Genomic DNA, 22,264 nt, shown 5'->3' on the forward strand with positions numbered 1-22,264 from the left:
AATGTCGGCTTCGTTATCCGCCTGGTTTCACCATGGCTTCGCCTGCCGACCAGGCGCCTTATATATATATATACTTTTTTTTTTCTGAAATGGGCTCGAAGTCCAGCCGCTAGACGATGCTCTGCTCTCATAGTCCGCATATACGGTACACACGCAAGCGATGAGGTACATGCGGCCTGGATACCACGAGGAGAACCAGTGCGGGATACTTTCACGTCCTGTGCTGTTGTCGTCGCTACTTGCGCGCTTTGATGGTCAGCACAAGGTGGCAATAGTAAGGAGAGAAGCAAATTGAACGAAAGGAATGGTAGGCACATTTTTGGGTGATTAAAGCGGAACCATAATTTTAGAGTATGCAGTATATTCTAAGTACTGTAGCAAAACTGCAAATGCTGCTGTTTCTGAGCGAACACGGATATTTTCACGCACCAGGACAAGAGCGAACGCAAGGTTCAGTGGAACAGTGCTCGTTACGCGTTGGATGGCGGTGGTGAAAGCTACTTTATTTAGCCAGCTATGAGGCCCTCAGTCCATGCACTGGCCGCCGCCGTCCGAGCCCTGTCAAGCAGCTGTCGCCGGGCGCTCAGCCTGGCTCAGCGTCGAAAGCGACGGGGTGAGATATCAGCAAGCAGGCAGGCGCTGTCTTCTCGCTGGTTTACCCCGAAGCCGTGCTTGCGAGAAGGTGCCGGTTTTCGTCGCTAGCGTCTCTTCCTTCTTTCCTGCGTCGAGAAAGAGAGAGCTGAGGGTAAAGCGCCCTCCTCGCGGTGAACAGCGCATTAAGGTCGCATCTGGCACACATCGCGAGGCGCTGACCTCGCTGGGCGCATTCGATTCTTGATGTTCATGATGAGGGCGAGCTTGATTGCAGGACTTCCGGTGACGTCGCGAGTGACGTACTCCGAATGCTGCTGCTACTTTGATCCCGCGGTTAGTTTCCTAGAAAGCGCCGGGTGTCTGCGGAGGATCGCTGCGAAGGGCATATCCTCTCCTAACATCGAAGAAGGAAACCGAGCCTCACGTAGTGTGCCTTGATGCGAAGGGAGTGGGCGCACTGATGCACCCTAACGTCATGACTTGCGGGGCGACGCTTGATGCTCTCGCTTTGAGTGCGCCATTGGCTCTGGTGCCTCCGGGAACAGAGCACGTCGACAAAAATGCAGTCCGTCAAAGCGAGGGCACATCGGCGGTGTCTTCGCTGTAACAACTCAAACCAAACTGAGCCATCCACGATCGATATTCTACGGGGCACTCGAGGCGCTCCATTGTGTCGATCGCAGTGACTCACATGTGTTGCTGACAATAGTAATGAACCAACGCTATTGCTTATCGCAAATGACCGAGAAATTAGGCATAAATTGCCTTTTGAAGCTGTAGCTTCCGAAGTCAATTTAGGCGATAGGCAAGAGTATACTCTTAGAGCAGCTTGATATGCCTGAAGCACTTTCTGTCTAAAATCGGCTAGCAACTCGATATACGTCAAATTGCGCCTACCATAGAACTCTGCGGTGTGCGCGGGCTCGGGCCTACCTGAAAGCCCGTACCCGGCCTGCTGGCCGGGCTCGGGCCACTAAGCACTCGGGCTGGGCCTGTGCCAGGGTATATTTGTCTCGGGCGGGCCAAGTCGGGCCATACACATTGATCCCGAGTACGCACAACTTTAGCCCAAGCACGAATATGGCCATGGTGCGCTAGCCGTCTCGAGTGCAGAGCGTTCCTGCGTCCTCCCCGGGCGAGAGCGTCCGAGTTATCTCACAACGTCGGTCTGTCTTTCCACCAGGCGCCCTCGCCGTCAACGACCGCGTGAGCAGAAGGGCCTTTTGTGACTTACCAAGTTTTGACTTCTGTCACACCACCGCCGATGTTTAGGTATCCATTGCGAGATTAGCGCCATGCTGATAGCCTCTCACGCGCATCCTGACTTGCGCCTGGCTAGCCTGGCCTCGACGTACCCTCGGTAGACGCTGGACATAACACTGAGTGAGAGTGAGTGAGTGAGTGAGTGAGTGAGTGAGTGAGTGAGTGAGTGAGTGAGTGAGTGAGTGAGCGAGCGAGCTAGGGAGTGGTGAGTGAGATTGAGTGGGTGAGTCAGTGTGAGTGAGTGAACTTAATAAACTCATCCTGATAGGGCCGAGCCAGGCTCATGCGTTATCAATGCCGGGCCGGGCTCGGGCCTGTAGCAGAGGGCTCGGGTCGGGCTCTGACTTTCGACCCGTGCACGCCTCTACTCTGCGGCTGGTACCGTGCGTATTGTCCATCGTATGGAAATGGTCTCTGGGCACCTAGCAATTATATGCTCCCAGAGCGAGCAAACGCCCTTTTGGAGATCAAAACCTGAGCCCATATATATGCTTTGATCCTTCGAGGGATCAAAGCATCTGGGCCACCGGTTGGTTGAAGCGGACCGAATGTGCGGTAGAGGTATAGATATAGAACAAAGGCTATGAGTGTCAGTCGGGACTCGGAAGCAGGCTCCAGGCGGCCCATTGTTGCCTATGCCCTATAGTGTTGGATTAGGTGCCGCAAGGCCACTTTAGACTCCTCTGCTCGCGTGTTGGCCATCTTCCTGCCTAGCTCTAGCTCTGGTTCGCTAAGAGAGAGACTGCTTGACGAATTCGAGTCATTATCACGTCACCTGTGTTGTGAAAGTGGAGGGGAGCCAAGAATAACGTGACAGGTTATTGTCATCTTCTGCGTTGCCGATGACGGCGTTTCCCTTCCTGTTCTTTACGGAATTGTGCATTCTTTTCTCGCAAACGACCCATTTAAGATGTGTACACAGCAGCGATAAGTGCTATCAAATTCTCTAAATCGATGTGCCTGAAAATCAAAAATACCTCACTAGGTATCGCAGAATATCGCCTTGCACAGCGGTAACCGCCCTGTCATTCTTTTTCGCTCTCTCTTCTTCTGCGCGCTGTTTAGGCTGCGCCACGCTTCCATGGCGTGTAAGTGCCATCAGTCCCCTAATTCCCTGTCGCAGAAGGCGGCGTCTTTCAAGGTTTTGCTTTCTTTTCCTCGTTTCGCAACAGCTAGTGGTTTCAGTGCGAAGGGGGATCGTCGTCGTCTTCTCTTTGTGGGTCTCGAATTACGACGCTCGGTGGCTGGTGCTTGTACCCTACGGCGGCCCCTCGCAAGAGCAGTGGTGATTGATGAGCCGATAAACATCCGCTCATCTCGGCTGCCGGGAATGACGCTCTCTTTTCTGTTTATTCATTTTATTTTGTCTCTCCCGCTTTCACATCGCTCTTTTTTTTCCATGCGCCCGCACATTTAGCTTGCACGCTACTGCAGGCGCTGCTCTAATTGTGTACGCGTTGTACTTTTATTATGGCAGTATCCGAACGGCTCATCTTCTGCGCTTTTCCCACGCCCTGCAAGCGATCATTGTTACTGGAACGTTAATTACTCGGCGACCCAAGGACAGCTCGCGCACGGGGAAGCGCACGCGAATAACACAAAACAAGGTCACCCTGGTCTCCTTCTACGTTGTTACAACCTTCCCGCACGCGCAAGAAAGGTTTGCCCTAAAATACGAACGTACATGTTTTTTATAGTTGCAGTTGTTAAAAGGCACGTTTCCCGTTATGCGGTGTTCGCGGCGTAAAACCCACACGTTGCATACGGACTGCGATGTCTTCTGCGGTGTCTTCACGTGGGACGTCACGACAACGCATCACGCTGATTGGCTAGGATCACTGATTGGTCTGAACCCAGGGACGTCACTTTTAAATCCTTCCATCTGCATGGGTGATCTGATAAGTTACGGTGCTTGAGCGTGCGTCCAGCACCCTGAGTCACTGAACTCACTCCGACTGGCATCGGCATTTGTTAACGCTTCAGTTTTTGCTGATATTCGCATATACAAGCAAGGTTGCGTACGCTCCAGCAGCTTCCTTTTTCCACCGAATGTTCTAGCTTTATCCGCGCATTCGCGCCATCCCTCACCTAAGCTCGTCATGCTTTTTGCTTGCTGTTATTTGAAGAGAGGAGCATCTCGCACTTCTTGCTTACATGGGGCGTCTTCTCTTACGAAGGGGACCGCTGGGAAACGCGGTGACATACAACAAAGTTTGGCTACTATTTTGAAAAAAGAAAAGAAAAACTCATTATGCAGCACTCTCTTTTAAACCTCTTCTATGGGGTAGTCATTCTAGTAGACGCGATTTTACCTCTCTCTCTCTCTCTTTTACTGAAGTGATGAGTAATACATTTTCATTTGCTTTTATAAGCCAGAAGAGGAAAAGTCGCCCTTTATTCAAACTGCACTGGCAAAGAAAAAAAAAAAAAAAAAAGACCTGTCGTTAGGCTCTGTCTTTCTGCGTACTGAACGAAGCGGCAAATAAAAAGGAAAGAGAACAGCGTACTGCTATCGCACCTGGTCGTGCCGCCAGAAAAACCGGTGTCTCATCGGCGCACTCTTTTCCGAGGCTGCTCTCTAGCTATTGCTTACAGCCCCTGGAAAGGGAGTGCTACCAGGGCCGCAGTAAGAAAAATAGGGGCCCTGGGCTTAACCCCCCCCCTTTTCGGTTCTTCCTCATTTCCGCACTATTCTTTTGCAATAATATACCCCGTTTTATTCTAACTATACGGAACTAAAGAAGAACAAGATGTGATCGTTGTGAATAGGGCGAGAGTGATGCATTAGTCTTGCAGCACACTGAACACAAGCGCAGCCATTAACGCTGAGACGAGGAGATAACAATTAAGAGGCTAGTCCGGGACTCACTACGACAAGTCCTGTTTTCCTCTCCTAAAACAGGAGAAAAGAAGTGACGGAGCTATTTGAGAGTAGGGCGGAGTGATGAGGAAAACGACTTTCCTCCTTATCTCATCTACTGTTCCATTTATATTTTTTCGATGTTGGCCACCGCCACTGTACGGGCGGGTTGACTGGATACCGTTTAAAACTCTTCTCCAAACTATAAGCAAGTGAAGGTCAGCTTACAAAAAAAAAAAAAAAAAAAAAAAAGAAACCATGACCGCCAAGAGCTGTGGGGATTAATTCCTGCCTTTCAGCTCGACGAGATCTCCCAACAGCTAACAAAGTCAGATTAGGTGGGGCCCCATCTCCTCGTTCTGGTTTTCTCTCTTCATACCTGTTGCTCGAAGTTCCTTCATTTGTTGTTTCATATACGAAGTAGGTTAAAATTAATATACCCCTCCTCCTATCCTCACAGACGAGGCCCTGGGTTGCACTACCCCTGCCGTGGTGACGTAAACGAAGCTATTCTAGCGTGCCTCTGGTGGCTGCTCTGAGGGCACAGACTGGAAGTCAGGAGGAGATTCTCTCAGCATTAATGCAAAAAAAAAAAAAAAAAAAAAAAAAAAAAAAAATCGAAGGCGAATAATGCGGCCATGTTCTAAAATGTTATCCGGGCGGCTTGCTTCCCGATTTGAAGGCTTAGCGCAGAGATGCTGCGAGAAAAACGGCATTCGCTTAGCTCCCGAAGGTTTGACGCCGGCCGCGCACTGATAGAGACGCCCCAGCTGGAACGACCTCGAGGCCTTCGGGCTGACGGCATCTGCCCCGCGGGAGCTGCGGGGCGGCGGCAGCTGTCGTCCACTGGACAGGAGCGTGCGGAAGAAAGCGGGCGCGGCCCCCCGTCGGTTTTGGCGAGCGGTGCAGTGTAGTAGCCCGGTCGGGGGACGCCGCCTCGGCGGGGGGCAGCGGGGGCGCAGCTGGGTTCGCAGGTGTGCGTCGCGTGTAGCTCCGCCGGAGGGTGGCCACGTGCCCCGAGAGCAGGCTCACTGCCAACGCTGTCGGTGCTTCACATTTCAGGAAAACTGCTAGAACAACTTGGCAAATGGCCGAAGCCGAGAACAGACCACACAAAATGAGTTTTTTTTTTTTTTTCGTTTGTATGATCGGAAGTTGAGCTCCGCACCTCAGCCTCCGCTCCCTGAAAGAGTGTCCTTTGAAATAAGTCATCATCATCATCATCAAGAGTGCGATCTCATCCCGGGCTTAGATAAGGTGTTTATTTGTCACATTTTCATTTTCATGGCTTCATTCCATAGTTGTTCTTGCTGTTACAGTGTATTGTTATGATTTATATGTATTCACGATCCTCAGATTACGTCGCGTGCTTGTGTTCCCTTTTCTAAGAAATAAAACTTCAGTTGGTAGATTGCGCTTAACCTCAGCGTTTGTCCAGTTCCTTTGTCCGTGTACAGCTAAGCAAGCGCAGCATTTATGAGAAGTGCGAACTTACCCCGATTTTCCCCGAATCGATCGAACGGCCTCCTTTCCAGGTATAGCTCTCCGTTTCCCCGCAAACATAGGGTATACGGTCTCGCAGGCCCTTCCGCGGAAGCGCGTTTCCGCCTTCGAGGAAGCGGTCTTGATTTCCGCCTGCTCGCCGTGGAATTCGCGGGTTCAGTTTCTCGTTTATTCCACCTGTCTGAAGTTTCTGCCATCATCGAGCGAAGTGCTCGGGAAAGTGGGGCACAGGGAAGCTACACCGCATATTCCACTCAAGTCCTCGTAGCGGGTCAAATGAAGTGGTTTTGACCATCACCGCCTTTCCTGCTGTATCACTGTAAATATACTTTCCCCCACAGTTTGTTGGCGCATGAATGCCAGGGACTTTTTACTGTGCTGTCGAAGCGACGCAGTACTGGTCGTTATCGGCAACGAGGTGCATTAAGGTGCATTAAAGGGAAATACGAAGCGAAGAAGTTGAAGAAGAAACTTCAAAGTCTTTAAACGCGCACAGAAGCCGAAACTAGACCGCACACAGAAGCCGAAACTAGACCGCCAATGGCGCGTCCTGTTGCCTTATGCGTTCCTCTATGTTGGTCTCAAGAGTATGCAAGGCGTTGTTTCTATAAGGGTTAACGTCACAAAGTGACTGGAGTTATAAAAGACGCCGTAGTATAGAAGGCTCCGGAAACTTAGATTACCTGGGGTTAATGCGTGGCTTCACCAAACGATGCCACAAGCGATGAAAAGGCGGATTCTTTCCGAGGAGTGTTTTCTTGTAATCTTACTCTCAACTCTTGAGAGAGGTGTCACAACCAGTGCCTTTCTTATAGCACAAGATGACATTGAACGGTTCCACCTCTGCACGGACAAAGGTATTGCGCGGTTCTTAGCTTGCCCCCTCCTGTTGCTTTGTTCTAAACGCGCATGCGACTTGCATTGTGTTTTGCATGCCACTGCTAGGACTTCGTGATGTGCGAACGCACCACGCCGTTCTCGACAGGCGGGGCACGAGCTGGGCGGTGCGACTGACGAAACACCAAATGCATGTGGCCAGCGCTCGGATACAGTGCGCGCGTCAAAATAGCTGGGACCTTTATTATGTTGTCATATCTGTTTCCTGTCCACGTCATTCGGAGACGTGATTAAGCAGCACGAGGCAATTTGCAGGTATATGTTTTTATGGCATGCGAGTGACCTCGTAAACAGTCGCCGATAAGCACCCAGCTAACAAGTTAGAAAGCAAAATATTGCAATGAGCTGCGTTGCTCGTCCGTCCTTTTTATCAACCTTCCTGTTTACGGGTGAACTGATTAAAAAAAAAAATTAGCTCATCTAAAATTCCTCATAATCATTTTCTTCTTCAGCAGTCACACGGCCCCGCTTCGGTTTTCTTTAGTATATGCAGCTTTTACTATTATTAAGTTGCTTTAGTTACACTTTATTTTGCCGCCCGCGGTCTTCAAACTGCTAACAAAGGCTGAACGCGCATTCCTACGCTTCACATGCGCCATTATAGCGTCTTCACAAGAAACATGAGCTACTCCAAGTTATATATGTTCTATACAGCATGCCCCTTTACATAATTATGTTTGTTTACGTGTACATACAATTCTGTTGTATTCACACCTTTAGCAGAAGCATTATGAAAACGTTAAGAAATTTGCAGTGGCTGTCGTGCTATCGGAATTTTGCCTCCTCAACTGTTTGGCCGGAGCTAACTCAGCCGCAGTGGGCAAAAGGGCCGAGACAAAAGAAAACAGTTAGGACGAAGAGCGTTCTGGTGTTGTTCACATCCTTCTAACCAGTCCCGCAGTGGGTATCCTTTACTGCGCGTATACATAGTACGTAATAAGGCCCAGGCTGCCGGACGAGGTATCGGAGTCTGGCTTTTTGGTACTCGGTCTTACCGCAGACGTGGCTTTGCCATGAAATGTGTTATGGTCTTACGATTGTGCACCATATTTAGCTTGGGGCCAAAACTCAGCCTTTCTCGCAAATTTCATAAAGAAAAGAAGCTTTCCTCATAATTTCTCGTCCAAGCTATCAAAAAAGCCTTAAACTATGGTGGCTCTAAATTGTTAGATAGGACAGAGAGCCCTCCTGCGCGTGTACATAATCCACGCGGACGAAACTTATTATCTTCAGGCACAGTCGAGAGCATGTTGCAGCTGAAATAATTCATATCCGGCCTGTTTATTGCAAATACCTCGCGAGTAGTATAGATACCGCAACGTCAGAGTCCGCACACTGAAACCGTGATATGAGATGGGCGCACACTGTCGCAAAAGTGTACCAGCGGAAGTGAGGAGCAAGCAGGAGAAAAAAAAAAAAAAAAAAAAAACGGTGTAGTAGTCTATGCTACGCCGGGGCTACCTCTCACTTCAAGATTTGATGCGTGCTGCGCCGCGAGATCGTGGCGTGGTGGTGGGCGTGGCATAGAGTAGCTTCCGTTTCTAAATGTCGTCGCATCCATTATTTTATGGTCTCGGTTCTACGGCGGCGGCCGGCGTGTATCGCTCGAGCGGCGCTGATCGAGCAACGCTGCGGCAGATTTTCGACCGTCCGCGATTCTATAATTCCTGCAAGCTCTGGACATGTGGGGAGGGGATGGCAGCAGGCAACTTTAAGAGGCTGCCGGGTACCATATTCTTTTTGCTGCCGGATATCATATGCTCTTTGATGCAATCGAACGTCTGCACCCCGTTTTCTTGGTTTCCGTTAGGTTAACTGGAGTTCATTTTATTATGGGGGCTCCTGTATCTCAGGCTTGTCGCCCCCATTCTTTTCATAACACATTGTTCTGTCCTCTTCTTCAGGCCTTTTCGCTGGCCTGCGTGTTTCACTCGTAGGTAGAAACCAACAGTTGCTCTTTCTAAACCCTGCAAGGGCACGGAGTATCTCGGTGAGCTTGTGTGCGGAATTTGAGATTGTCGGCGAAGGCTACTACTACAACCCATTTTTATTCCTCTGGCAACGGCTTTCTTGTGGTGAGGGGTCGCTTTTCACCTGAGCCACTCATTCTGGCTCAGACCTCGTCCTCGCGTTATCTTCGATAAAGCGGAGGTAATTCGACCACGCCCTCATAGTCGCGTGGGCCACCAGGCTCCTGTTGCAGCCGTCTGTCGGGGAAAGCGAACCTTCAGGGCGAACCCAAAACAGGAAGCATCGTTCATCGTCAGAAGCACTTCCGCTTTGGCGCCTCCTCCTTCGATTCCCCTGATCTCATAGCCGGACTGGCCGATGAGTCACTCGGGCTTTCGCTAGCAAAAAGCGCTGCGGCTGCTGCTCCCCTGCCTAGCCTCCGCTTCGGCTGCTCTCTTCTCTAGCCGCGCGTGCGCGGGTGTGGTCGTTGCCAGGGTGATTGTGCCGCCTCTACTCTCGGCACCGGCAACAGTGTTGTGCTGTAGCGGTCGGGTCGCGGTGGTGCAGCCCGCGAACGCTGCTGCCTCCACCACAACAAGACCGGCTCTCCCGCGGAGGCGTCGGTTCTCCGACACTCGCGGAGCGTTTTCGCCCCGCAGAGGGAGCGTTGTCCCCGTGCCTTATCTTTTACGACCCTCTCGCCCTCTCTTTGTGTAAACAGAGAACGGTTTCTTCTCTTCGCTCCTCACTCGTGCGCCGCACGAACCGCGGCACCGCAGCTCTTCTCAGACCGGCCGGTTTTCGGGATTCGGAGAAAAGAGCGGACGACGTCCGTGGATGCGGCGCTCCGTCGCTCTCCTCGGAACGGACCTTCTTCGCGCCTCCTCGGCCTGGATGCGCGGGAGATTTCGCCGGCATGTCATCGTGTCACCGTCCGCTTCGGAAGGAAACAACGCATTCTCCGAGCGTCGTGCTGTCGTCGCCATCCGGCACAGGGCAGCGGCACTCGATGGCGTTGAGTGTGTGAGTGCTGTGCGCTGCGCGGCTGCAAAGGGGACGGATTCGCTTTTGGCAGCGGCGCAAGGTCCCTCCGCCGGCGCCTTGGCTGAACTTGACACTACTTGGACGGCGACGACCGAGACCCGCAGTGTGTACGCTCGACACGTTGCTACGGCACCTTCGACAGGGACAAGTGGTGTACAGTGGTTTTTGAACGCCGTCTAATTTCATCTGTTTCACCTCAAGAGCCATCGTCCATGCAGGCACGCTTCAACAGAAGCTTTTTTTGATCGCCAGTAATCGCGTGACAGTGGTCAGCTGCACACGGCGTCCCGACAGAACGGTCGCCCACGCCTGGACCTCGTCCTGTCGTCCCGTCGCAAGCACAACATTGAGTGCTTTCTGTGGCTTTCTGTGCTGTTGTGAGTCCCTCGTCTGGAAACATTGCCGTCTGTTGCATATCGCTGCTCATGAGCAGTCTGAGCAAATCGAAGTGCCACCTTTGATGTCAAAAGCGGATATCCTATCGGCCGCGCGCGGCAAGTGTGTCTAAACGGATTTGACGTGTCTTTGCCGGATTACACCAATTCCTTTGTCGTGTCGCTGACGTACTTCGGCTGCTCGGCGATGTCAGATCTGGGATAAACGTGTGCTCAGAGATCCAGGCTGGCGACAGAGGGCGGATTATTATTCTCCCCCTGGCCGCGGCAGTCGCAGGACAGCAAAGCCAACATGGCGGACGACTCCGACGCCGGCATCGAGATGGACGAAGACGAGGACGACTTCTTCGTAAGTCCTGTTGCTGCCTGTCCGTGTCAGCGCGTGCTCCCATCGCTGCGTTTCGTAACTGCTGTTTTTGTTTCGCCTTCCGCTCCAAGGATTGGGGCTCTCGGCGAGTGCAGAGCGCTTTTGCGGCCGTTCCTGTTTGATAACGGATACCAGAGCTGGTTTAGCCTGGAACGTGCCGGACGAACTTCGAAGACACCGACTGATACGCTGTGGCGGAAAGGAACTAACTGGCTTAGTTTTTGTTGACACGCGCCCTTTTCTTAAGTGTTATAAACCGGATGTTGTCGTGGCTGATAGGAACGGCGGCCGTCCGCTGCAGTCCCGGAACCTGTTCTTTTGTCAATTTTCGAGCCGCGCTTGCGCGGTAGCTTTAACGTCGCGAAAATAACATCGTGTGTCTTTTATAGTGAGCACTGAAGTGTTTAGGACCCCGATGATCTTCGTGGTTCATGCTGCGAATGCCGGAGCTTTCTCCACGATGCAGTCCTCGTAATACCGAATCGAGCACTGCACGCGCGCCGGTTCCGAGCTTAAGTTGCGGACTCTTGCCGAGCCAGGGGCCTGGCATACAGGGACTGCTACGGCCTTATTATTCGGGGTGTTTTAACTTCGACACAAATGAAACGTGGGCATCGTGTTGTTCGGTGAGAAAGAAACAAGCTCTCACCACTGATTTACTTGTTCGACCTCAGGTTCTTTCCTCTGACAAGCAAAATTACCATCTGTAACTGATTTTGTTTTCGTGTAGCTCGGAGTCGAGGAATTCCGGCGCTAAAAATTTTCCCTTTGGTTGTTAACTTACTACTACTTTTGCCGCTGACGCGAATGATAGAAACCCCATTTTTAGAGCCTCGCGGTGGTACGTCCACGTAACGACGCCTTTCCTCTTTTGACGATACCAGAGAGAGGTTAAAAAGCACAAAGTGTATGTACACTGCATCCGAAGGCTGCAGTATTTGTAACGCCTGGCACACGAGCGCGTTCGTCTTTATCTGTTCTGTTTTGCGTTGTAATCTGCGAATTGCTGTTTGAAGGCTCATAAGAACATGTGTAAAAGGACTGTCACTCGATTAGTCGACGGCCAGCCGCCTCATTTTCATTTTCCACTGCCCTGCAGCGCGAGGAAATATGGCCCCTTTTTTCTGTACAAAACCTAAATTGAGCCCGTTTGACGCGAACATGACTTTTGCTGATGACGTGTCGCAATGACTGCGGAACCCACTTCCAAACTACATTTGCTGCTACATCACATAGCACATAATTATTTTGGTTCGCTGCTTGATGCAGGCAAGGAAAAGGGTAAACACGCCAACTTGCGACCATTAATTTTCAGAGCAGCGCAGCGCAAGTTCTTCACGCGATATATCTTTGTCTTGACTTCGATAAACACCGTGACAGTTTGTGTTGAACGTTGTATATGCGTGCAACAAAAAATATTCCTTCGTATTTTGTGTTATATAGTACGCTTGAAAAATGTATGCTTTGGATCGAAAGAAAGTTCGGTGCCAAAAGAGGATTGCTTCGCATCAAACACAGCTCGCCTTTTAATTGACTCATTTACCAGGAACTGTTCTCGCCGCCTCTTTTTCCTTGCATGCAACAGAAAGAGAAAAGAAAAAGCCCCGAGGGTGGGCAGCTCACAGCCATGGTTCAATAGGGTCGAACGTGCAGTATAACCGACTGTCACCACCGGCAGTGCAGTACCAATAAGTGTATTCAAATTGAGGAAATATATATATACCGCATACTAGGTGTACGCGGCACGAAAGGTCAGTCATTTTACGATGGACGATGTTGTTGCTCGTTTTTACTGACTGACTCGACCACACGTTGCAATGCGTGGAGAGGAGGCACTTTCCTCAGGCTGTACACATTTATTTACAATGATTTACTCTCAGTCGCCACGTGAGACTTGCATAGGAGCACTCTCCAAAGCACACTTATGGTCCCACGGTCGGAGACTAGCACAATCAAACCGTAGCCCGCATCCCCGCTACGCAGCCTCGGAAGACTCCATGAGCCTCGCCTCACTCTGACCCGACCATTCCGTTTGGCCGCCGCCGCCAGCCAACTTTTCACGTCTCTCATGCGCGCAAACATTGTCCGATTTACCCATCAAATATCATTTTTAACGCGTTAGTTGTACTACTCACATTCGTCAAGGTCGCGTTACGCCGGGTTTGACCTTCGGTTTGACATTAAACTCGAGCTGTACATTTTTCGTGTCAGGGTTTCTAGCCCGCACCATAACGAAGAGAGCTTCCTAGCCCAGACACGAGGGCACTATGCCATCGTTTCTACATAACCCTGAGCCCATATTCGGGCTCTGCAGCATCGAACAGCTTCATTGCTCGATTTTTTTTTTTTCGTTTTTTGCTAATCGGCACCTTTTAAGCCACTTTGCCGGAAAAACAAGACACCGAAACCACACAACAGGCACGACTTCCACCAATCTGAGTTGCGATGCAAAGACGTACCACCTCTTGCGGATGGTGAAGTGGGTGCGCACCTTGGTTTAAGCCAAGCAGAACAAGAACACACCGACTAAATGCAAAGCACACCAAGGGCCGCCTCCATTCGTCGAGGCACACGGCTGCAGGCTTCCGAGTTCCGTCGGCTGAGTCAACAACTCATTAGCAGCCGTCGAGCAGCGCGACAGTCCGCATGTGTGCTTCCAGCGGGCGGTCCGCTTCTCATACTGATCATACGTCCCCGACGGTTTTTTTTCGGAAGCCGTTCGACGGAGAGTCTCGGAAAAAGCCGTAAAGCGGGGCCCCGATGATGGGCGCGACGTGCGCGAACGGTCCGCGGGACCCATTCTGGCGCCTTTCGCTGCCTGCGCTCTCTTCACTCTGATGACTCGAAAAGCCATCTGCAAGCGCCATTTAGCGGAGTAGCGTGGGCTTCCCGGCCTACTAACTAGCAAGGCCCTTAGTAACCAACAGTAAAGTGATGGGCTTGTCCTTCGCACGGCGCGCTCGGCACGGGCCGCCCCGTTGCGGAAGGGGCGGCAGCTCGCGCCGGAACAACTGCATTGTGTGGGGAAATGGTTCGTAAAGGAAGAGCAGTTTGCCTTAGCACTTGTGACTGTTCCAGGATGCTTTCCTGTGTGGAGTATGAGAAGGGGATGCTGCGAAGCCTCGTCGGATCCGTCGCAAAGAGCCGTCTGTGCACCACCGGCATCGAAAAGAAGCCGAGCAGTAGACATGCATAGGAACGACTGGGGCTTGTCTGGATGTTGTAACCGGAGCTTCCCTTGCACCGCGTGTCTTGTAACGTTACGCAACTCGCGGCTTTTGAGACGGGATGAGCGCCGACTACCAGCCGAGTTTATATGTATTGGAAGGACTCGATTATGACCTCTGCAGAAACACTTCCAAGAAAGAGAGGTTGAGTCCTGAAAAAGCTGGGAAAGATCTAGGTGATGCCGTGTACATCAAGCTGTTAAAAAAAAAAAAAAAGAGAGAGAAGCAGCCTCTTGATCGGCGAGTGACAGCTTGCTCAAGCCCATGGAGTGATGCGAAAATATTCTAGTGTGGTATCTGTTTGTGCTGTCTGAATCTTGTCTTATCGTTCCCGCTGCGAATCATGTGGGCCCTGTCCGTCCGCTTATGCCGTTCTTTATATAGACGCTCTTGTGTCGCCAGAGGCAGCACTCTCGGACGTCGGGCAACGCACATGACGTATCATTTTGAAGCGACGTTGGGGCTGGCTATATGGAGGAATACAGCAGGCTTTGGACTAGACTCTGCGCTTCCCCTTTTTGAGTCTAAAGAGGAGTATAACAGGCTGTGTGTGCAATTATTTCGGATGGAGTGTATTAAGGAGTTGCACGCATTTCGCTTGGAGCGGACGCACGTGTTCATCTCGAAAGCCGCAAATAGGTTCCGTTGCAGAGTACGAATTGGAACTCTCACTGTGCTTATTCAGATAAGCATGGGCTAACCACAAAGTGGCCAGCGTAGAGAAACTTGCACGGAAAGGCCGTACCAAAAGGCTCGAATGCGGAGCCGAAAGGCAAGCGAGAATACAAAAAAAAACAACAACAAAGAACTCCGTCTCTCCGCCAGCGTTGAGAGAAGGTATGAGACTTTCTCACGCCGTCACTGCGCCGGGTGGGCGGGGCACTTCCTCGGCGCGTGTTGTGCGCAGTCAGGCGTCCATTCTAGCGGCGCTCGACTCTCGAGACAAAGGCTCACCCTGACCCACATCGTGGCTGGCCGCCCATTGTTGATGCGGCGTCGGCTGATCGGCGGTGCAGACCCCATCCCGCCGATGCACGCTGTCCAGCCCAACCGTTATACCCACGAAGCGGTCGTCTCGGAACGTGTATGTCCCGTGTCAAATTCGTACCTTGGGCTTTAAAAAAGGCCCTGACCCGGTCTACGTCAACGGCGCACGTGTGGCCATGTTTGCAGGCAGAACGCTCGGACCTCAAGAGCATGGTGCAAAAGCTGCGACTGGAATCGGGTTGGCAGTCCAGGTCGCCTCAAAGTCGGTGAATCTTGGAAATTACCAAAACTTAGCAGCCCCGCCGCGGTGGTGCAGTGGTTCGAATCTTGGCCGCTTTTCGATGGAGGCGAAAAGCTAGTTGCCCGTTCTCTGCGATGCCAGTGCACGTCAATGAACCCCCTGGTTTCCGAAATTTCTGGAGCACTGCACTACGGTGTCTCTCATGTCCCATTGGGACGTTAAACCTCATAAACCAAACCAAATCATAGGCAAGGGGACACCGTACGCTGATTTTATTGAGTTACGCAGCACGGCGTAACGCGCAAAGGGTGACGGGCTTGCAGCGCATGGCGTCATACAGTTGATATTGCTCGTCGCAGTGGCTCCTTAGAGATAGGCCACCAGATGAGATCTGGATTTTTTTTTTTTCGTTGAAGTCTGAAAGTTGGCAAATCAGGTGACCCTGGAGAAGTTCAGCAAAAAAGTGAAGTATGGGGTCAGAACTCACAGTGAATGTTTCAGTAAAATGCATCGAAGTGATGTGGTGGTGTGGCCCGGCCACCACGGCGTCAGCTCTTTGTGACAGAACGATGGCAAAACAAGTAATTTAAGTTTTCGACGAAGAAATTTCCAGAACCGTCTCAACAGCCACGAGGAAGCGTCAGCGTTTGTCTCTGTCGCGCATCAGGTGCAACTGCCGCGCAGCTTCTCTCAGCTGGCATTGCTCAACCGGGCACCGCACAGCGCGCGCAGTCTGGGCGGTCTCGGCTAACCCCGCGGGATGTCGCCATGATTGCGTCGTCGCCACAGGGCTGGCAGTTGAAAACCGGAAGCGCCAAGGCTGAGTTCCTCGCTCGCTCTCGCGCCGGACTCCCGCAGAGGTCCTCCACCGTGTTCGCGCTTCTCGGGCGACGCTGGCGTTACATGAGGACAAAGTGGAGTGGCCCTGTATCGATGACTGCCGCGTACTGATAACAAACACGTTACTCCAACATAAAGCGGAGTTTCCATGATGCAGAAGAAGAAAACAAAGGCCAGAAATGACGTCACCACCATCGGCCGTTTTTGGCGAGTAAACTTTGGCGACGACTTTTTACGGAGACAGTTGTCTGCGCGCGGATGACAAAGACCAGGCAGCGCAGCCATGCATTCCAAGTTGGTGATCACGCAGTCCCTCTCGGTCTTAACATCACGAGTTTAAATCAGGCGTCGGGAAAATATTTAAATCAGATCTCCTCAGCAACAAACGCGTCGTTTGCTTACGGCCAGATGCATGGCCACGACTGGAAGGAGGCGCAGAATCGGTTTTTAAAAGTACGGTGGTTGGATCCGTGTCCTTCATTTTGAACAGTGCTGCACGCAGAGACTTCCAGCGACGAGACTGGAGTATAGCAGCAGCTGCTGCTGCCCCAGAAGCCACCACTCGCCTCTGCAAAGGCATCCTGTTTTGCATGCAGTAGCGGCGTTGCGCGATTGCCCAGTCGGTGGTCTGCATTTGCATTCAGAACGGCGAGCGAGCGGGGAAACGAAAGCAGACGTGTGGGAGCAGGAGAACAAACGGCGGCCGCTGTCTGCCAAGCGCGTGATCAGCCCCTCTCCCTCATCGGCGGAAGGGACGCACTGCCCGTAATTGCTCCGTAATGAGGATCTTTATTTCATTAGGCGAGCGGAGGCGCGTGCGCATATGGCTGCTCGTAATCGGGTCTTCTTTCTCGTCATTACACGGCGACGTCGTCTGTATAGTCAGTTACGTTAAGCGATTACGTGGAAGTGTATTTTGAGAGAATCCAGGGCATGCTCTTAATGCGAAAGAAGTAATAAAAGCACAACACATGGCAAAATTACTTTTGAAAAGGAATTAAATTACATTACTAATTACTTTGCTGAAAATCGCAGAAAAGTAATTAGATTACATATTACTGCTCCCCCAAAAGTAATGAAATTACATTACAATTACATCTACTGAGCAATTGAATTACTTTGAAATTACTTTCTAGTTTCCATAAATGCAAAAACTAAGTAAAGCTATTAAACAAAACAACTTGTTCTCCAGAGTATTCTAATTGACCATAGTTTTGCTCAAATCTGTCTCCTTTTGCCAATCCGTTGCGCTAGCTTCGGACTGCAGCACGTTGTACCTGCTTTCGCGCGCTCTACCTTATTGTCTATTGAAGGAGTGATGGCGCACTTTAGTAAAAGTAATTTCGAGAGGAATTAATTACTTTACTGCGAAATTACTACCAAAAAGTAATTCACGACATTACTAAATTACCAATCTGAAAAAGTAATTCATTACATTACAAATTACAGAAAAAGTGATTAAATTACAGTAATTTCATTACTGTAATTCAATTACTGCCATGTCTGAAAAGTACCACATCAGCGAGGGGCGGTGTGGCGGTATAGTTATTACGACGATGAAGACCAAACATTATTTTACTTGTGTTGTTGCTCATCCGAATGATCGATGAACTTCAAATATTTTCCGATAAGATGTATGTTTGTGCTTTGTCCGTATACATCCGCAGTACATTGACGCTGGTCGGAAACGCGCATAAGCTCAGCTATAGTCCATCAGTATAATAAAAGTGGCGTCATCCTTTTTCTGGCTGGCTCCCCTCTTCGCCCATTATTGATCGCAAATAAACAAAAAGTGTCGCTATTTTCTTGCGACGCGATTGTGATTAGATTTACCGCGACGGTGGGTTTGGTCAAAAACTTTCTAGAAATATTAATATGCCCAGAAAGTAAGTGGTGTGCGAATGTTCGATAAGTCCCAGTAATGCTTCAAATATCCTCCTATTCGAACGAATCGAGTATGTCGTCAATATTACTCGAAATGGATCGAATTTGCAGTCAACTTTTGCTAATATTTTTCGAATAATTGGCGCAAGGTCTGCTCGGTAGTATTTTTCTTCCGCGACTGTTCGGGAAACAGGGTTCACATAGACGCGCAGTACATCATCCTTGTGTTCAAGCGCTCATAATGTTGATGCAAGGCCACAACGTTGGATGACGCAACGGAGCCCAAGCAAGTTCAGTAAACTCTGCCTTGAGTCATTATCACGGAGGTATCGAGCAAATTTTTTTCCTCCTACTCATATGAAGCTATCGCCCGTGCGATGTCCTCTGGGGGGGGGGGGGGGGGGGGGGGGGGGGCAGTTTTTTTCTTTTGCTTTTTTTTTTTTTTACACCAATGGGAAAAAGTAACTTTTCCGCTCGTATAAGTTAGGGCTCGTAGGGTTAATATTGAATTATCTTGCGGCCACTTTGTAGAAATCAGTTTCGTATCTTTTAACGGCTTTATTGCACCTAAATGCAGCGCCGGAGTTCGTGCTTTAATTTTGAACATTGTAGGGATCGTTTCGTACGAATATCCATCCGTATTCGAGTCGCTCCTATCGCTATTCGGAGCGCATTCTATTTGATAGCGGTGCTACACTGTTCGTATATGCTTTTTTCTTTTTTTTTAAGGAAAAAAGCGACGGTGAACACGTCGGTCTGCACTGGCATAAACCAGTAGCAGTAAGCTTCTGCTTAATGCCATCATCCCAGTCCCGCTTCAACTGTCTCGTAATTTTGTCTCCAATTTTGTATCCATTCGCTGTAAGCGACTCGTGCGCTAGGCTGTCACATTTGTTCTTGTTTTGCCTTTCCGTGAAAAGCATTTTGTTTTCTTTTTCTTTTCTGGAAAACGTCTCCACTTGATCGTTTGGTCATTGTTTCGCTTATTTTTCTTTGCATGTTTATCAGCAAGTGTGCAGTTCCTGCCCTACCTACAGATGAGCATTTTCATAAAATTTTGTAGGCTCGGTAGGAAAATTGCTTGTTCCTGTTTCATTTTCAGAAAACACATGAATAATTGAACAGCGAAAAAGCGTCTGGCAGTGCTCGTGCCATCGATAACATCACTCGGATGGATGGATGAAATATAGGAGCGTCCCCTTTGAAACGGGCTGGTAGCAGTAGCTATCATGCTCATTTTTCTCCCGATATCTTAATTATTGATTTAGAATGGTTAACTAAACCATCCTTCTATTTACTCGAGATCTCGACGCAGCGCCGATAGCGGGGAACGAAAACGATAGGAAGGAAAGCTGCGCTCTGGGGCTTTTTTTTTTTTTTTCTTTTGATTTCTCCCCTTTTCCTACTCATGACAACACCCGTCCATTTTCTCACTATTTTTTTTTTTTTCTCGTGTTGCCGCCCATCTCCGCCTTCTCATCATTCATTCATGGCTGCGTGTTTTGACTGCGTGCCTTGGACGGACTTCACACACGCGACGGCTCAGGGCCTGCTCCATAAATTAGCGAAAATGCATAGCTTAAACATCTGTCTTGTAATTTGTGAAATATATAAATATTTTTTTTTTTGCGCCACAGCAAAGTGGCTGCAATACATTTTCAATAAGAAAAAATATAGGTGACATTTTGCATGCAGGACATTCGACGGAAAGCGTGACATCAGTCTGACTCGTCATGCTGGTTAGCGAAGTGCTTGCGTGGGTACTCATTTGGCCACGCAAAGGTTCGAGTGCGCGCGCACAAGCGTTTGCATAGAGGTGCTGGCATGCGCTTTCCCGCAAGCCTGTTGCGTAGCGTAGTATGCATACTACCGAAGTTCGGCCAATTTGAGGAGCCAACATGCAAATGACGTAGGCGAAGCTGTTTTTTTTTTTTTTTTTTTTTTTTTTTTTAGGTACTTATGCCTCAGGCTCTGCGGGATGTTCTTCGTGATTGCGTGAGCCGTTTGTTTGTCCAGTGAGATTCTATCCTTGGGCTGTTACCGCTCTTTGAGGAGGTGTTGCGGCTGCCTGCGTGACTATGGCACGCACGAGGAGGCGCTAGACGGGAACACGAGATCGAGTGTCGCCGGTCGGCCACGTTTATGCTGGAGAGAACGCAAGAGCGCTCGAGGGGTATCACTACGACGATGCAGTGTACCTTTTTTATTTTTTTTTTTATTGCCGACGTTCTTTAGTGCAGCTGCATCGACAGAGTTCAGAAACGAGTGTCGTCTGCGTTTTTCAATTGATGTAACAATTCTCGCCGGTCCCCCGCAGCGTTATGGCCCAGTGATACACTGCCCCTTAGCGACACCCCGCAGCCGTTATGTCGCCAGCGCCTGATTTGGTCGTAAACGCCCCGATGCCCCGGCGCCGTTTCTCCTCGTGCCTTTTTATCTCTCTCCCCATGCTGCTCCACACGTCAAGTTTTCATGAACGCGCCGCGCCCTAGCAGTCCAGCCGGTCTGCAGTCGGTCACTCATCCCTGTTGCGTGTACGGGCTGGCTACCAAGGCACGATAAAAAAAAAAAAAAAAATCATATTTTGACTACAGAAAGGAAAGGAAAATGGCGTATGTCTCAGCTAGCCCGCTATCGAGGCGGGAGGAGTTCTTCCTCCCAGAGTTTGCGTCACCATCTCGTGGAGGGGCGTCGCGGCCTCTGTGATGGCGGATGATGATGCGAGGAGGGCGGCCGCGTCTTCCGGTCTGTGCTGTCATCTGGCACTGATTTGCGCGTGCGCACGCGTCACTTAACAGCCGGCGAGGGCGGCGCCGTTCCGGATTTCGTCTTCTTTGGATCTTGGCATCGCATTTTTGCCGGCTGCACTGCGCAAAGCGGGCGCGGCTTGTGGGCTGAGGGCTGAGTGTTGCATCTCTTCGGGTGCAGCTGGGGCATCGCTGACAAACGGGCGCACCCGCACGCTTTTTACTTGGCCGTGCTTTGCGATAGCTGTTTCTAAACGTGTTCGAGTTCAGCTGCCGCAGCTGTGGTGCATAGCCTTCTGCTCCATGAGCGTAACGTGCCTTGAAGCTAGGAGGCGCGTCAGCTGACCGCGATCTCTGTCGATAACTTAGTAAGGTCGCGGCGCGCGCCATTCACCTAGTCTAGCTTGCACGCTTCGACGTATGCTCCACTCTGCGGCAGCCAAGATTTATTCGTTCAGGTGTACGCCTTTCTTTCTTTCTGGCGTTGGCGCCGTTCCCGAGGCACTGTTCGTATTGCATGCACTGATGTGCATAGTTGCTGACGGCATGAGATCGTGCTTCAGGGCATGATGTATTTTTTTTTCAACCCATTTCAAGGCCTGTGTTGAAACAGCTTCCTTATTAAACGGTGAGTACTTCTAACACGTGCCCTTGGCGTAACTGCACTGACCCAAAATCATTGACGCCGGGAGCAGCTTCGATGTTCTACGGAGCCTAATTTTCCGTCCTGTGCGCCATCCGGCAAGGAAAACAAGAAGAAAGGAAAACATCTCGGACCACCGTCGCACTCCGTTTTTATTTCTTTTCGTACTTGATATTTAACTGACAGGAGCTATTCCCTTATATTACCATTCACCCTTGCTCGTCAGTGCTATTTGTCTATATAGTCGCTGCCTACGGTGAAGCTCCGCGCAAATTCAGGCCTTTGTTAATTATTATTATTATTTTTTTTTTTTTGCTTTGGTCTTAACGAGAAGCACGTCAAAAGGCGAAATTATTTGATGCCTCCGGTTTGTTTGACTACCCCCTCACCTTCCCCCTCCCATGAAGAAAGAAAGCGCTTTTCGATTATTGTTGGTATTCTCAAGACGAACTTATGGGCTATTTTCTAACTGTATTGCTCAGCTGGGAAATACGGTTCCCGGTAAGCATGACCCATTGTTACTAACTGCTGTTTTTTTTTTTTTTCTTCTTTTAGCTTGTAATCGACAGCAATTTAACGTACGCGCGGGTGCGACGTTTGCGAGCGACCGAACGGCCATGACCCCGACGGCGCTGTTAAATGCGATGTGGTATGTCATATACCGCACAGGCTAAAGATGAAGGCCTACTTCGCTGCTCCCGAATGCCCGGGACCAGCGGTGATGAAGCAATTGCAGCTTCTGTGGCCTCAGGCGAAGTTGACGCGAAGGCCGAGGGAAAGCAGGCGCTTGGATCAGTGAAATCAGAGCGCTTCCCGGTGCAA

The 22,264-nt window shown here is 50.3% G+C and overlaps 1 protein-coding gene across 5 annotated transcripts in view; it reads left to right on the top strand.

The window, feature by feature from the left end:
- The window catches only part of LOC146198275 (uncharacterized), a 131,011-nt gene that overhangs the window by 62,884 nt on the left and 45,863 nt on the right, over window positions 1–22,264 (top strand). The window contains exon 1 of one of the 5 annotated variants that reach the window (XM_084593689.1): window positions 9,733–10,855. The exons of 3 other annotated variants lie outside the window; for them this stretch is intronic. In XM_084593689.1, coding sequence (XP_084449815.1) covers window positions 10,799–10,855 — 57 coding nt within the window. In that variant the 5' untranslated portion in view covers window positions 9,733–10,798. Of the gene's footprint in view, window positions 1–9,732; window positions 10,856–21,279; window positions 21,428–22,264 lie in introns of those variants that run through there. One more of the 5 variants, XM_084593690.1, reaches the window with a different exon arrangement.

Source organism: Amblyomma maculatum, chromosome 2 (genome assembly GCF_055883805.1).
Source record: "Amblyomma maculatum isolate TAMU_Amacu chromosome 2, ASM5588380v1, whole genome shotgun sequence".
NCBI lineage: Eukaryota > Metazoa > Arthropoda > Arachnida > Ixodida > Ixodidae > Amblyomma > Amblyomma maculatum.